Below are 17101 nucleotides of genomic sequence, written 5' to 3'. Positions count from 1 at the left end.
TTGTTCTACGTACAAGAAGAGTAAAAACTGAAAAATAGGAGGTGATGGCCAAGGCTTCAATTTTTGGGATGCCTTGGACGCAAGAACTCCTTCAAGGTGCAAGATCATGGCAATAGATGTTGATGAAGGTGGATGGAGTGCACGGCTTTGCTCTTGAAAGATTGAGATTTCAAGACTTATGAACTAGGGATTTTTTGGGAGAGAGAGCTTTGTAAGGTGGTGTGTTGAATTGTTTTGTAGAGACCTCTATATATAGGGGACGTCATGCCATACTTTCCTTCTCCAACTATGCTTACAATTGCTTGCTTAGTTGCTTGCAAGGTTCTAAAAAATGCTAGGCCCTAGACAGGCGGTGACCCGGCTGGGGACTAGCGCCTAGGGGTCTAGGGGGGAGCCTAGGCGGGGACTAGGCGGTTTTTATTTTTTTAATTATTTTTATGACCTATAATAATATAAAATAAAAATATATAAAGTCTAAAAATTAATTATAAATATAAAAATAGTCATAATATAGAATAAATTAGGGCCTCCTAGCACCGCCCAAGCGGCACCGCCTAGCCCACCTAGCCTAGCCCGCCTAGGCGGACGCCTAGTAGCCCAGCGCCTAAGGGCAACGCCTAGGCCAAAATCCAATCGGTTCCTTACCACCTAGCGCTTAGGCGCCGCCTAGGCCGTTTTTTAGAACATTGGTTGCTTGAGGTTTCCTTTTGCTTAGTGTACAAATTGGAATAAATTAATTAATTTCAAGTCATCGTAATCAAGCCGTAATCTTATAGGATTTTTCTAAGACTTTCCCTTGATGATTATGACGTCATAGACCTTCCAAAACTTCACGGTACTGCTGCCCTAGAAATTTACAGCCAAGTTCCCCTAGTTGGAATAGGATTTGATTTCTTCTCTTCAAGCTTCTTTCTTGGACTAGGATTGACTTGTTGCAGTCATGTTTCTAGATGGTTCTTGATTCGTTTATACTCTATGACATCATGTCTTCTAGAATGATCAATCACCTTGGAGAAAAACTTCCTAAAGTCATAGAAAAGATCTCACAAAATTCATCCTGCAAAGCTGCTGGATTCTGCCTTCAAGAAAACCCTTATTGAGCGTGAATTCCTGCTGCCTTGTTGACGTTTCTGGCCAACTCTTGGGCTCATGTTGCAGTACAACATCTTATCTTCAAGTATTTCCTGCCCTTATTACAATAGTCCACTCGAAAGATTGCAAGAAAAACTCTCCAAAACTCAATCCGAGAAGCTCATTATGAACTTCCAGTTTTCAGATTTGCAGCAACTGTTTTGCTCAATAAATTACATGGGTTTCTCATGTGATTTTTGGATAAAGGAATGATCAAACCTCAACCTTTGCATATGTATTTCATGTTTGCTGACTTTATTTCTCCATTAAAGCTCCCTTTCTCTCTTAGATTGCTTCACAAAGTAACTAAGAAAATAACAAAGTTAAAACAGACTTCTTAAGGAAATAGCCAAATAAAATATAAAGGATTGAACATTCTAAGCATCGTATTTTATGATCCTATCAAAATTTGTTAGTTGAAATCCCTGAGTCTGGAATTTAGTAGCTATTTGTTTTCTGGTTTAGCTTAACTAATTAAGATCGCGGTTCTTCAAAGAAGTCACAAGTGAATAGAGCCTTAGAGTAGGAAGGCAACAACTGGACATCTTCAACAACTCCCAATTCCAAAGAAGATAGAATATCAGCAATCAAAGAACTTTCATGCTCTTCAGCCCCAAGGTGATTTGCTCCAAGTAGTAGGCATAGTAACTACTTTACCCCACTTCAAGTTGCAGACGAAGTGGATGAAATGTGTCGATTGTGAGAGAAAATGAATCTCAATGTTTAGAACTGATATCATAGTAACTTAGGGGTGGTACGGGTCTGGCCGACTTGATTTTGGGCCCAAACCGAGTCCGACCCTAACTTATCGGTTGGGCCAAAATCTGGATTAAGAACCAAAAAAGATTGGGCTAGGCCGAAAACTTAGGGTTACCGAATTTTCAGTTCATCTCAATTCGGGGTCGGTTTTAGATGGGTTTTTTTTTCCCCAATTTTAATGGGCGTTTTCTTTGACAACTAAAAGTTTTTATGGCCTTTAATCTCATGTTTTTAATCCATATTCTTAACCAATTGATCCATTTATAAGCAGTAGGTCTGATCAACAATAAAACCCATTTTCTGTGCTTCAAGTTCTAGATCAAAGCTTCTTCATGTAAACTTTTTTTTTTTTTTTTAACACGGGGATGAACTTAAACAAAAACAAACATACCAATCTCAACAAACAATCCAAAATAAAACTCGGAAGCTTAACTAATTAAGATTGTGGCTCTTCAAAGAAGTCACAAGTGAATAGATGGCAACAACTGGACATCTTCAACTACTCCAAATTCCAAAGAAGATAGAATATCAGCAACTGAAGAACTGTCATGCTCTTCAGCCCCAAAGCGACCTGCTCCAAGTAGTAGGCATAGTGACTACGTTACCCTACTTCAACTTGTAGACAAAGTGGATGAAATGTGTCGATTGTGAGAGAAAATTAATCTCAATGTTTAGAACTGATATCATAGTACTACGAAAAATAGTTTTATTGCTTTATTAACTTGTCTATGTATTGTGTTATGTTTACATACTCCTCTCTTTTACCATGTTATACAATTTCATATAAGGTATAATTGAATAATTCACATTTTCTAGTAGAATTCTGTTTTATTTCAACACTTTGTTTACCTTATTATTATTATTAATATTTTTTAATGGAACAAAAATGAATTACAAAACACTACAACAATATTGGGCTATAGTGACCAAATTCACAGTGACCTAATTATAGTGGTCACAAATAATATAGATTTAGTGACCAAGCAAAACCATTGGTCATTAAATCATTTGGCGGTAATAAAAATTGTAAGCCCGCCCATTGTATAATTTTTAGTGACCACTATATGACAAGTAGTGACCCAGTCCGCTTGGTTAGTAAACTTTTTTTGGTTAGTGACCAAATTGAATCGCTCTCAAGGGCTCTAGTGTTAGTGACCGAACTAAATTAAAAATTTCACAGACGCGGGATTGTTAGCGCCTTAGCGAAAGGAAAAAAAAAAACTGAAGAGCTAAGCCATATCTGGACTCCCTCAAAAGAATCAAAGAATTAACGGAGAGAGGCCAGCTTGGAGTGGGTAACTCAGATCGGCCGAATACCCAAACTTGGGATTACCCAGATTAGTCCCCAGTTTCTGAATCCTAGCTTTTGCTCTTATTAAAGGAATAACATGGTCAGATCCAGCCATTAATCACTACATCAACAACGAGCAGCATCAATTTGGCTCAAAGCCATCTTCCTTCTCTAACTCTGCAACTTGTTGGCGGTCATAGTGGTCCTGATTCATTAGATCTATTGGGGTTTCCATGATCAATTTTCTTCTTGTGTTTACAACTTCCATTCCCCTATCTTCTCACTCCGTCGTCAAATTTCAGGGGTTTTGGTTTGCCATGAGTAGTAGAGCTTCCTCCGTTGTCTTCTGCAAACCTAGCGCTCATGACTTTCGCTACCGTCTCGTTAAGCAGGTGTGCTTAATTTTTTTTTTTTTTTTTTTACCTAGTTCATTATTAAGTACTGTTCAATTAGGATTAGGATCATTAGGCTAATTAGCTATATGTGAATTAGCTTTGATGTTGTTATTTTGCAGAACACATTGATTTTGAGAGGGATTCGAGGATTGATTGAAGTTGGAATGATTCTACTAGGTAAGGGGTTCGTTCAATCAATTAAGAGTAGCAATTTGAATCATTGAAGTGGCCTGGGAGCATCACTTTTTGCTATTTGATGTTAAAGAAGTCTGTGCATTGTGAACTCGAACTCAGAGGAAAAAAAAATAGTTTAGGCGTAGGATTTAGGAATTTGTAGCAAAGTCTCTAACTTTACCCTTTCATCTCCTTTGTTAATTTTCCTTTTGTGTTTGTTCTGGATGTAACTTGGTTTGTGAATTTTAGCACACATTTTTTGTCATGATGAGGCAAAAGGTTCAAACTTTAGTGGCTATGATTGTTGTTGTTGTTGATTGTGTTAACCATTCTCCTTGGTAGCTGAGAAATCTAAGGAAAAGGGAGAGGAAAACTGGGACCTTTTGGAATGTTGAGAACTTACACAAGTTCTTAAATTTTCGCTGTGTTTAAGACTTTAAGTTCAGTCAAGATGTGTAATTTCAGTTAAGAGAGGTGTTGGTTTCTTAGTAGATACCTGAATTTTGATATAGGCATAATCTCTCTCTTTTCCTTTTGACAAAGCAAGTTGTGTAGAGGCCAACCCGAGAAGATGCAACAGTTTATGACAATAACTGGAGCGAGGTAATTTAGTAATCATATGCAACTTTAAGTGTTCCGTATTTAATATATCTTTAAATTCATCTAAGTTAAAATGATAACGATGAAGCCAATAGTATACATGATAGTATGGAGCAGTTGATGTGAATAAAAGTTAAAGTCTATCATCTAAGTGTAATGGGTACAGTCATCTACCCTAATAATTGTTTGGGTTTTGTTTTATTCTGGAATATTCTGCACTTAGCATGGTCGATCTAATTAGAGTAGCATGGTTGATCTAATTAGAGTCTTTATATTGTCCCCAAAATTAGAGTAGCATGGTCCCCTAAATAAAGTTGGGTTGGTTACAAGAAAATAACAAAAAGTGTTGCTCCCATGATTGATTTTGTACTCTTTGTTTATAAGCAACCATTTTTTATTCTTATATGGTATTCATTAACAGCTAAACTTAAATGTGGTTACTGGTATTCTTATATGCTCCTATTTTGATAATTATATTAGCAGATAGCAATAGGTTATATGATAGTTGCGGCTGACAAGGTTTGTCTTAGCAGGATTCGTTGAAAACAGGGGATTTAGCCACAGTAAGAGACCCTAAGGATGATTGATGTTCAGATTGGTGAGAAGCAAATATTGAGAAGGTGTGAGCTTCAAGGTGAATCTAATATCAAAATATACTATATTTATCTGATTATGGCTTTTAGGAATGTTTATTGTTTCTTACTAAGAATGCCAAAGTTCTTTTTTATATATATTTTTTCCTTTCCAAAAGAACGGAATGAAAGCCATGGTTGGCTTTAAATTTGTTTGTTGACTCATTGGAGATGCTAGAATATATGAAACTTTTAGTCCCCGATATTTATTTGTGACGTTATATTTTCTAAGTTGCTATCCGTTTCTGAATAATGATTGGGTTGAAGATGTCCCTTAGGCTATTTCTGAGTATTTTCGTTTGGATCTGGGCTTAATTGTATCATTGATAGTTTTGATGGTTGAAGGTTGTAAAGAATATCTCAGCAGGAAAGGTTGTAAAGAATATGACTACTATCTGGGTGGACTCAGAGCTTGTTCATTTTATTCACCAATAAATTGTCTTCTTTCTTATTTGAAGATAAGTAAGTATAATTTTCTATATTTTTCAGAAACCTTATTGCTTCATATATTCCGCATCTTATCTGCACAGGCAAAGGCTCTTTGTGGTGGTTGGTGGAGGAGCTATAGGTTTTGCTGCAATCTGAGGTATCCACCAACACATGAATTTGAAGCTTTATTTCTTCATTTATTTTTTAGTTATATTCATGGGTTTGTTTCGTCTCTTTGAGAAAAGTTTGAATACTTTTTTTTTCTTTTGTTTTGTTATCATAATAGGGATTGGTAGTGTGCTTATGTGGAATTCATTGGAATTAAGTGGACTTGAGAAGTATTAGTACACTTTGTTGTAAGTGGAGGAAATTTGCTGATTTATTTTAATTTTTCTGTTTCAAATTGTATATATTAATGAGGCATTGTTGTAAACAGACTAATTTGAATTGCTGATTGGAAGACCTTTCAAACCAGAGCTTAATCAGGCTATTCTTGCTTCTAAAATGCCCTGTGAGTTTTATCAAACATCTTGTATGCCAAATTATATGAATATATTTTGTTGATTTTTGTCATAGTGAGCCATATATAGATTTCATTGTTCTTGTGTTTGGCAATTGGCTGTTTCTGTCAGTGAGGTGGAGTCTTTGTATGAGAGCTATATAAGAAACTAAGCAGCTCTGTAGTTAAAGATGGCTTATACACAAGGTGTGTGCTTCCTCCTAGTAGTGTTCTAGCTAGCTCTTTGAAGTTTATAAAATATGTATCTCATATGAATTATGTTTGAAAACTTGATTACTGAACTACTTTGAGGTTACTTGAATAACAACTGAGTTGCTCTGCTATTCAACTCAAAATCAGTTGCAATGTAACTCTCTCCACAATTCCCAGTACCCATTGCCATTTAATTTAAGGTTGAGTACATTAATTCTTGTGAGTACTCACAATTTACAGAATTTTTGTGAGTATTCATTATAATGTTCAGGTGTATAGGAGACCAAATATTATAATTTACAATTTTTGTATCTCCCCTTTATCTGTTTCTTGTAATAACATTCTTGTAATAGCTCTTCTTTTCCTTACGTAAAAACACTGATGTTGCTCGTGTTAGGGTGCTCGACATTACCTACCTTGTGCTCGTGCTGCAATAAAATATGTCATTCTGGCTATCTCTGGTCATATGGATGATATCCTGGGAAAGTATAAGGTATTCAATAGTGTTGTCAGTTTTTTATTGCAATTGCGTTGGTTCATTTTTCTCATTCATAAAATGTGTTTTTGCATTGGATAATTGTCTTGGCTTAGTAGAGGCTATATTGTCTATGCTTATATCAATTCTGTAGTAATGCTATTACAATGTCAACATTTTGTAATGTCATTGTCGATATGCTCTTGGTATTGTTGAGATTTAGAAGTGCACAAAAGCTTGGTTTATTTGTGAAGTTAATGAAATCTTAAATAGCTTCTCTATTGTGTACTTTTCTCTGTTTTCAAGAACTTAAACACAGGATACTGTTTCTTTTAGAGATGCTAGAGCCATTCCTTGATCCCGCTGTAGGCAAATTCAAGGGTAAAATAGCCTTTGGAGATCTATCTTGTGCATATCTAGAAACGCAGGAACGGAATTGTGCTATTGCTATTAATGTGATTCGTACAGCAGTGCATAAACCAGCAGTTCTTCCTTCACTAGAATCTGAATGGAGGCATGGATCAGTTGCTCCTAGGTAATACATGGTTGCATTATTCCAAATCTTCTCTTGTGACTTTCTGAGCAGATATAGACCTTTCCGTAGTGGCCTTGCAAATTTGAGAAATACTTGGTTGAGAAGGACCTGTGATGTTAATTTACATATGTATAGGAGACCAAATATTAAAAGGCCTAGAAAGGCATTTATTTGCAGATTTATAATTTTTTTTTATGACCAATGTTTTAGTGGCCGGTTGAAATGGTCACTAATATAGGTATGCGACTGATGTTTAGTAACCAAATAATGCTTTTAGTGACTATATTTGACCCCTTCAGTGACCAATTCTTTGGTCACTGACGCTATTACTATCAGTGTCCAGAATCTAGTGGTCACTAAAAGTTTTGATTTTAGTGACCAAGTATTGTAAGTGGTCACTATATAGAATTAGTGATGGACTTATAGTGACAACCTTTTTTTGGTCACTAAACACAATTAGTGACCAAAATTGCTAGTTTTTGTTACTACTCCATTGGTCACTAATGCTAGAAATTGTTGTAGTGAAATAATAACTTCCCAGAAGGGTTAGGCAACATTGCATTAAGTAGGAATGTTAAGAGTTGATACTCTGCCTAACTAATCTGACTCTAGTTAATTTTAGAGTTAAAATTGTGGCTAACAAATCGATAATCAATCCTTGTTAATGTTAGAGTTAATATTTTGCCCAACTCCATTGACTTTATGAGTCTTCTTTGATATGAATCATAATAAAGTTTCCACCTAATGAGATTCTAGTGTTGTTATCTCCACGACTCCAACTTATTAAGATTTCAACACAAAAACTATATTGCAATATTTCAAAGAAGAAAGGAAATTAAATCTACGCTCTGAATATTATCCTATGGGAGCTTCTATTCATACCTCTAAATTTGGCATTTGGACCTCCCCACTTAATAAACCTCCAACTTGCTTTTACAAATAACCAATTTGCTATTTACACCTCTCTAATTTTCCTATAATGCCCATCGTCCAATAAAATCAATAAAAGCCCTTTTTTTTTTATTAGATTCTATTTATACTTTCAAAAATCAGTAGTTAGACCTCCTTCATTTTTTGAAGATTTAGAATTGCAGCAATTTTTTTTTTTTTTTGGAAGTTCATCCTCCATGTACGAGTAACAGAGGAATGGACTCGAGCAACTGAAGGAATACCAAAATTTTTATGATCTTCAAGAGGAGCCTCATATTAATTAGGCTAGTGATCATTTCGTTTGATATGGGTGATGAGGTATTTTATAATATGTTGATTCCAGATTTTGTATATGAGACCTATATGTGGAGTTATGTTTTGCGTCTTATGGCGTGGAATGAATCTGTAGCTATTTTTGGCCTAGGTCATGGTATAACTTCTCATGAATCCTGGGGATTATGGGTGATGGAGAACTTTGGTGGAGTTACGGGTTCTTGGATAAAACAAATTTTTTTTTTGAAAGTTCATCCTTCATTTTACGAGGGAAGTAAAATTCTGAAAATTTTGACTACAACGTTAAATAACGTTTGGCGATATATATTTTAAGGTTTACATTGGAGGAGAAATTTTTCTCCAAATTGAAGATTATTACTGTTCGTAGAGATAAGAAGAGATTTTTTTTTTCCCTTATCAATGTCTTTATTGGTAATTTGACATGAGTTTACAAAGTCAACTATTACTTAGAAAAACAAAGATGTCCAAATACTAATTTTAGAGGTATAAATAGAAGCTCCCTTATCCTATATATCCCTTTTTTGTTATTAAAGAAAAAAATAATTATTCTAAGTCAATTTTATTCACACATGCTTATTTTCTAGGATTAATTTCAGTTTACCCCCCTGAAGTTTGGGGGTGTCATCATTTCACCCCCTAAACTCTCAATTTCACTTTTTTACCCCCTGAACTTTCTGATTTTTGTCTTCCGTGCCCAATTTCTCATTTTCCGTCCAAATTGAACGTTAAGTCTGACTATTTGACCCACTTTGAGGCTAAAATGGTCATTTCAAGGAAAAAAAACAAAAGCCCAAAACAAAAATAAAATAAAAACATTTCTCCTTCACTCTCTCTCTCTCTCTCATATCTGCCGAAATCTATCTCTCCTTCACTCTCTCTCTCTCATATCTGCCCAAATCAGTTTGGGGTTTCCGCCTTCCTCTCCTGCTTCTCCATCTCCAAGTCCTTCGACCACCATCTCATCACGCTGCCACCTCCAATCGATCCAGCACCCAAATCCGACCCAAGCTCAAGCCTTATCGTCGACATGCATCTCCCACAGCCACCGTACACGACCACCACAGTCGCAACACCACTGCCCCTCTTCGTTCATCAATTTCCGACCATCACCTAGCCACACCGACACCACCTTCAGACTCAGCAAGCCCTAGAGAGCAAATCCCGAACCATAGCCTCAAGCTTCGATGCAGGAAAAAGCTGAATGCACATCGCCGGAACCCGAAACTCTACATGTCGTCGTTTTTCAATTCCTAGCCATGTCTGAGTTACACGACCACCATGGATGAAGTCATCACCTCAAAGAGCATAACCCTCTAACTCCGACCTCCAATTTCGGCAAGACCCGCCGTACGCGCCGCCGCAGTGCATAGCCGCCGAACTCCCAGACCTTCTTAACTAAGTAATTTCGTCCTCTCCCTTTGGATAACGCCTCGAGTCATTGTGAATCGAAAACCCTAATTTACTACTCTCTGATTGGAATTTGAGGTTTGTGGAATCTGGAAAATTGAAGCTTTGGAGAAGAAATGAGCTACTGGGTCAGTTTCGACTGAAATCGAATAAGGTAAGAATCTCGACCTGTGTTTGGATGAAATATGGAATGAGGGTTTTTCATTGATTGTGTATTGTTTGCTAGGAATTCAGATGGTTAATGGTTATGGATTTCTGCGTTTTTGGAGTGTTGGAAAAGAAAGAAACTGTTGTTTCAGCCCAAATGATTTTGGAAATTGGTAAGGGTATTCTGTAGTTTCTGTTTTAGATACAAAAACATTGGTGATGGCTTGATTGTTGAGCTTATACTGTTTGCTAGGGATTCGAAAGATTGGTGAGGATGGGGCACAACTATGTGGGATCGAGTTACGGTTTGGAAAAGCAGGAGAGGGAGAGTTGGGAGTTGACAGAGGACTTGGAGATGGAGAAGCAGGACAGGAAGGCGGAGCTGGACTCGAAGAAGGGGAGGGGTCGGAGGAGTTGGCGGCGGCGAGGCGCGTGAGGGAGGTATTGAGAGAGAGATAGATTTGGAGATACAGATCGGAGAGAGAAAGAGAGAGAGAGAGAGAGAGAGCGGTGAAGGAGAAATGTTTTTATTTTATTTTTTGTTTTGGGTTTTTGTTTTTTTGCCTTGAAATGACTATTTTAGCCTCAAAGTGGGTCAAATAGTCAGACTTAACGTCCAATTTGGACGGAAAATGAGAAATTGGGCACGGAAGACAAAAATCAGAAAGTTCAGGGGGTAAAAAAGTGAAATTGAGAGTTTGGGGGGTGAAATGATGACACCCCCAAACCTCAGGGGGGTAAACTGAAATTAATCCTATTTTCTAAATAGAGGCCCCATAAAATTTCTTGTTCCATTTTCTCTGTGAAAGTTCCTCTTTCTCCCCTACTCATGGAGAAAAAAAAAAAAACACATGAAATCATGTATATTCAATTTTTAACAAGAACCAAATTTGCCGACATAAAATTTAATCATACATATATTTCCAATCTATTGTAGATTATAGCTCAGTTAGCTAGCTTTGGTTAAAATTGGAAGAAAATGATATTACCAAGCATGCATAAATTCAATACATTAATCTTTTCATCAAGAAAGCATAAACTGGGAAGAAAATGATGAAAAAGAATATGCTATGCCCGATCCTCTCCGCTGCAAATCAAAGTGGGAGCTCCACCTTCATAGATAGATGAAGACTCACTCATACCATATATTGTATGCGATCGATGCTGCATGGTTAGAGGAAATTCTGCAGCCAATACCAATTAGTAATGATGATCACTGTCGTCCTATCATCTATGGCAGTCCATAGCTTTTATTTTTTGTTTTCTTTTTGAGTTTATCATTGTAATTATGAGGGTAAAAACATATTTAAATTTTTTTTTAAAAGAACAGCTGTGTATTAAATATATTACAATGTGTGTATATCATTACTCCTTTTTTTGTCACTTAACAATTAAGAATACACAATAATTAACCTCAAATTTAAACATAAAATAAATTAATCAATTATACAAAAAACAGGTACACATCACACTTACTTCACGAAAATGGCACAATATTAATGAGCAAAACAGCATATAGTGACGACGGCCACAATTTTTTATTTTTTTTTGAAAAAAAGGCCGGTGCGACTGCCCTTACGCCTTATCCATTAATGGTCATAAAATGCATACAGAAGATGAGAGAAGCTGACTTCCATTACGTCAACATCTGTCTTTATATAGATGAATTTTTTATTAAGAAACTCATATACATTTGGAGCAAAATGTGTTCAGAAATAGTGATCGAAGTAATCAGTAAGGAAACAGTTACACCATCATCTTCTTCTCTTCACCACCTTAGAACTTCCAACCTCTCTATTTTTGATCATCTTTTACCAGATTTATATGTCCCCCTACTTTTCTTCTACCCCAACAATAGTATTACTGATCATCAGATCAATATAGTTGATCATCTCCACTCTATGATTACCAAAAGATCTAAGCTTCTGAAAACTTCATTATCTAAAACCCTCAGCCGCTTCTATCCCTTTGTAGGAAAAATATTTAGCCACAACAACATTCTTTCAATCTGTTGCAATGACAATGGGGCTGCATTTATTGAAACTCGTGTCAATTGTCCCATATCAAAGGTTATGGAAAAGCACAATTTTGGGATACTAAGTCAATTACTCCCCAATGATCTACAATCAACATTTGAAAGCACAGGCTATCTCCTATTAGTCCAAGCCAACTTCTTTGAATGTGGTGGACTTGCAATTGGGATTACCATTTCACACAAGATCGCGGACGGGTTTACACTCGGAACATTCATCCGTAGCTGGGCAGCAATGTGCCTTGGCTCTGATGTAGTGGCTCTTCCAGCTACAGAATTTTGTGTTCCAGCATCTCTTTACCCACAACAAGATTTATTCATCAACTCATTGTCAACTTCCAGGGAATATGTTAATAGTGAAGCTTGCGTCAATAAGAGATTTGTGTTTGATGCCTCAAATATTGTACGTCTCAAGTCTAAAGCCACCAGTGCCACCGTTCCAAATCCAACTCGTGTTGAAGTAGTGACAGCACTTCTTTGGAAATGTGCAATAGAAGCATCAAGATCAAACTTGAGTTTTACAAGGCCAGCTATGCTGTTTCTAGCAGCAAACATGAGGAAAGTATTGAAGCATCCTAATTTAATGGGAAATCTTGTAGGACATGTCTTTGCAGCAAAGACACAAGAAGGTGATGCAACTCTTCAAAGCTTAGTTGCCATAATCAGGAAAAGCATTGAGGAATTTAAAGTGAAATATGGCGAGGGAGTTAGCGGGGATGCTATTTGCCAAAATTTTATAGAGCATGGAGATTTAATGGATAATAATGATATAAATAACTATATCTGCAGCAGTTGGTGCAGGTTTGGCTTTTATGAAGCCAATTTTGGATGGGGAAAGCCATCTTGGGTCACTTTTCCGGGTATGAAAATCAAGAATACAATTGTGTTGATTGATACAAAAGACGGTGAAGGCATGGAAGCATTCTTGAGTTTAAAAGAAGAGGACATGGCTGTAATTGAAACCAATAAGGAGCTGCTTGCATATGCTTCTCTCAATCCCACTGTTATTTGATATGTGACCCTAACCCCTAAGACAAAAAATAAATAAATAAATAAATAAATAAAGCCTCATCTTTTGTGAGCATGAATGCTTAGTGGAGTTTCTTGTGCCTGGAAACATGTCATATGAGGAAGTAGATGGTTATTACAAGTAAATTGTTTAGTTTTCATGTCCTTTTCACATCAGCCTCCATGTTAAGTTTGCTTTTTGATTCATTCGTCTGAGTTATAATTTTATTTAGATTTAAAGTTTACTAATCTGGTTACATAAATGTCTTGTTCATTTAGTAACTTTTAAACTGTTACGTCCCGAACCAAAATTGTACATGCTTAATTGTTATTAAACGAGGAATGACAATTTCGGTTACATTTTAATTGTTTTCGGTATTTTTAGTGTCCCTAAAAGTTGACTTTTTGCTCGGGTTAAAATTTGAGAAAATTTTCTTCATGAAAGTCGTAGAGGACATTAAAACGAGCGCGTGCATATGTGGTATTTAAAAATCGGAATTCGTATGCGAAAGTTACAAGCGAAATACTAAAGTTACTGTTAGCAGTAAATGGTAGAAATTTGAAAAATTTACTGTGGTAGGTCAGAACCTACCCCGGGGTAACTCTCTCTCTCTCTCTCTCTCTCTCTCTCTCTCTCCTCCCTCCCGCGCTCCCTCTCTCTCTCTCTCTCTCTCTCTCTCTCTCTCTCTCTCTCTCTCTCTCTCTCTCTCTCTCTCTTCGATGATCACTGTTCAACAGCATTTCTTCGTTGTCCGGCCACCTGGCTTATTAGACTCGCCTTCTCCTCCTTGACACACCAGCACTGGTTTCTCATGGCGATTTGGCCGGAAAACGGTGAACCAAGGCCGTAAACTTTACTGTAGTAGAAAGAGGTCAACGCCGTTTTCTTCCAAATCTGTCCACCTCCAGCAACAAAACCAAGTTTTTAGAAGCGGCTTGAGCCGTCCTTCAAGCTTTCCTAGCCTTTTGCAGCGAATTGAAGCGTGGAGGAAGAAATCACAGCTGGAAGATTTCACTGTGCAAATCGGGTCCTTTCGGGTTTGCTTGGTTTCCGGCCAGTTCAAGGTATTTTCTGAATTTGTTGTAGTTAAGAAAGATGTTTGGATTGTTGAGAGGAAGCTGCTGGTAAAATTTGGTGGTTAGAGGTTGTGCCCCACGCGCCGCCACTGTCGGTGGCTCATGGAGGCGCGTAGGGCAAGATTCCGGGTTCTGTTTTTAGCTAGTTAAATTCTATACTTGATTTAGAACTTGTATATGTGACTTTGGTGAAGGTTGGAGAAGTTTTGAATTGATTATGAATTTTCAAAAAATATAGAACTTCGGTTATCGAATTACGAGAATCCGACTGTCGGATTTCTCTCAGAAATTGTCTAGAAATTGTAAATTGATGAATCGATATTATTGATGAAGTTTGGATTAAATCCAAGGAGGAGTGAAGGAGTTATCCACAATTTTATGTGTAGAGCTTTTATAATTTTAATGTAATTGCCAATTTTTCCGAAAATAGTTTAGTTGTTTACGAATATTATTTTTGTACTGGACTTGAGGAGCTTCCATTGGAGGAAAATATCGACCGATAGTAGGATTAGCCGTTTATTGTAAGTGGACTTTTAATTTTAATTGATGCATGCAAATTAATTTTTGAATTATTGATTTTATATAAATATCAATTTATTTTATCGAACACTTTAATCGGTTTTGAATATAAATTGATAAATGAATTGGACTTTTGGATTGAGATTTTTTTTTATGCTCGATTTTAGACTTATGATTTCTGTTGAAAATATTGTTGATTTATTTCCAAGGCAATTTCCGGAAATTTTTAGTATAATTTATTTATTGATTTTCTAGCTTTTGAAAGGATTATATTTGTATTATACTTTCCGCTTATTTTGTCAACAAATTCGAGAACATTTTTGCGTGCGGGGTCACGTCATCTAATTATATTTATTTTTATTCGTGCGAGATTTTGGGAAAGCCTTACTGATTTTTATTTTCGTATGATTTTAATCCACCCTACCTGGGTCATTTTATTTAATTATTTTATTACTAGCTAGCCTATTCCTCCCCGCTTACTATGTGTTTGTGGCTGAGTTGAGATAGAACCTAGGAGGTTCAAGAGTCTGGGAGACTCCGACCCGAGTCTGGGAGGCTCCTTAGTCGTATGGTGATAAATTCTTTCCCATATTTTATTATTATTTGGCTAGCGGGGCTAGTCTGAGTATTCATTGGTTAGCGGGGCTGACATGTGTTAGCTTGAGTTCCGAGCTTTGTTAAATGGCAAAAGTGTTGTATAAATTAGCTCGAATATTTATTTTACAAATATTGCATGTATTAGACTTTTGAATGGATTAAACGACGGACAGTATAAATTCCTATTATTTTTCGATTATTTAAGAACATTGATTTTTGTCTACTCACGTTAACGTTTTTATATACTTCTCCCCTAGGGCTTTCGTTTTAAAATGCCCAGTTCACAGTGTAGCAGTTCGGCTTAGGAGTTGAGGCTTAACACCACCACTGCCATCTATCATCTGTAGGTTACCCGTTAACCTACTTTGTGTATTATATTTCATTTTTCATAGATTGCTCTGATAACCTCGGGAGGTTCCATATGAATATATGTATAATTATGGGTTGAGATTGAGTTTGAATAAATTTGTGATTGTTGTAAAATTGGAAGGTTCGGTTGTGACAAATTTGGTTGGTTAATGGGTTGCTTTTCTGGGAGCAAGGTGGCTTCAAGAGTTGGAAATGAGTTTATACATAGAAGCGTATTAATTGTGTCTTTTTCACAGGTTAGGGTTGTCCACTTTTAAGGGAAGTTTTGTCGAATTTTCTGAGAAAGTGGGCCCTGCAGGGCCACCTGGAATTTTAGGGGGAAATTTCAGGACGGGTCCTGTCATAAACTGTTCTAAATCAAATAAATGCTATGGACTACTTTTTATGGCAATTTCAGCTTTCACAATTTTCTAAAGGGATCATATTTTTGGGCTACATAATGTCTTATCATGATGTTGCGCGGTCAATGTTTTAGTCGATAATAAGTAGATCTCAAATGTGGTTAGCTAATTGATTGAAAATGATGTATTGAAATGTGCAATGGAAGCATCAAGATCAAACTTGGGTTCCACAAGGCTACCCGTCTGGATTCAAGCCAAAAACATGCGGAAAGTGTTGGGCAAACACAATATCATGGGAAATGTTGTATGAGTGTTGGCTGCAGCAAAGACAAATCGAAGAAAGTGAAGCAAATCAGCACAAGTTGCAGGTTCGGCTTCTGTGTAGCCAATTTTCGATGGGGGAAGCCATCATGGGTTATTGTCCAAGGTATGCTAATAAAAAATAGGGTTAATTACATATAAGTGCATCTTTAAATGTTTTTTTAGCCATAAGGCCACCAACTAGTTTTTTCCCTCATAAGGCCACTAGATTAAAATTGTGTTATATTTTGGATATTAAAAACCAACATATTTACATAAATGCCACTAGAGTACAAAGTCAACAATCATTCTCTCTCTCTTCTCCGGTTACATATAAGTGCATCTTTAAATGTTTTTTTAGCCATAAGGCCACCAACTAGTTTTTTCCCTCATAAGGCCACTAGATTAAAAATGGACAAAATACTGTTTACTCTCTGTACTTATAGTGGTTCGATGTTTCAGTCCCTCACGTTTCAATTTCACCTGAAAGCTCCTTAAACTCTCCAATTTCACCCGATTAGTCCTTGCCGTCAATTCTCTGTTAAATTCTCCGTCAAATTGCTGACGTGGCACCATTTTCTCACCGAAATGTCTATTTTACCCTCACTAACTCTTTTTTATTTATTTTTTATTTTTTTCCTCACGTTTCTTTTCTTTTTATTTTTTTTCTTTTTCTTCTTCCAGCTCTCTCTCCTCCTCTCCTCTGTTCTTCGTCTTCTTCTTCCTCGACAGTCTCTAGAAGAAGTGAAGAACACAAAATTCTCATCTTCATGGCACAATTCATCGAAATTGGCCTTCATTATTAATCAAACTGAGATTTATCATCTCTCCCACATCTCCCTCTCGGCTCAACATCAAAACCAAGCTTCTGGGTTTCAATTACAGAGAGTTTGAGGCGAGAGAAAGTCGATCTAAGTTTCTCTCTCTCCTCCACCACTTACTTCCAG

General features: G+C 36.6%; 1 protein-coding gene and 1 long non-coding RNA gene across 11 annotated transcripts; both read left to right on the top strand.

Annotated features, from left to right (window-relative positions):
- The first annotated feature begins 3054 nt into the window (after positions 1-3054).
- Positions 3055-7327, top strand: LOC112196290. 10 transcript variants are annotated; one of them, XR_005809327.1, is made up of 10 exons: positions 3055-3383; positions 3484-3573; positions 3696-3753; positions 4294-4353; positions 4884-4984; positions 5513-5568; positions 5698-5767; positions 5848-5922; positions 6044-6117; positions 6521-7327. It is a non-coding gene; the product is annotated as an uncharacterized LOC112196290 (long non-coding RNA). The 10 variants fall into 10 exon arrangements; XR_005809325.1 differs by having other exon boundaries at positions 3055-3573; positions 6521-6616; positions 6905-7327; XR_005809324.1 differs by having other exon boundaries at positions 3056-3573; positions 6521-6616; positions 6935-7327.
- Positions 7328-9880: 2553 nt separating this feature from the next.
- LOC112199093 (BAHD acyltransferase At5g47980) lies at positions 9881-12955 on the top strand. Its single transcript, XM_024340150.1, has 4 exons — positions 9881-9892; positions 9991-10084; positions 10165-10352; positions 11981-12955. Exons 1-4 carry the CDS (start codon positions 9881-9883, stop codon positions 12953-12955), a joined length of 1269 nt encoding a protein of 422 aa, XP_024195918.1.
- Positions 12956-17101: the final 4146 nt, after the last annotated feature.

Source organism: Rosa chinensis, chromosome 4 (genome assembly GCF_002994745.2).
Source record: "Rosa chinensis cultivar Old Blush chromosome 4, RchiOBHm-V2, whole genome shotgun sequence".
NCBI classification, from domain to species: Eukaryota; Viridiplantae; Streptophyta; class Magnoliopsida; order Rosales; family Rosaceae; genus Rosa; species Rosa chinensis.
Note: the sequence above shows the minus strand (reverse complement) of the source record. Positions and strands in the feature narration are given on the sequence as shown.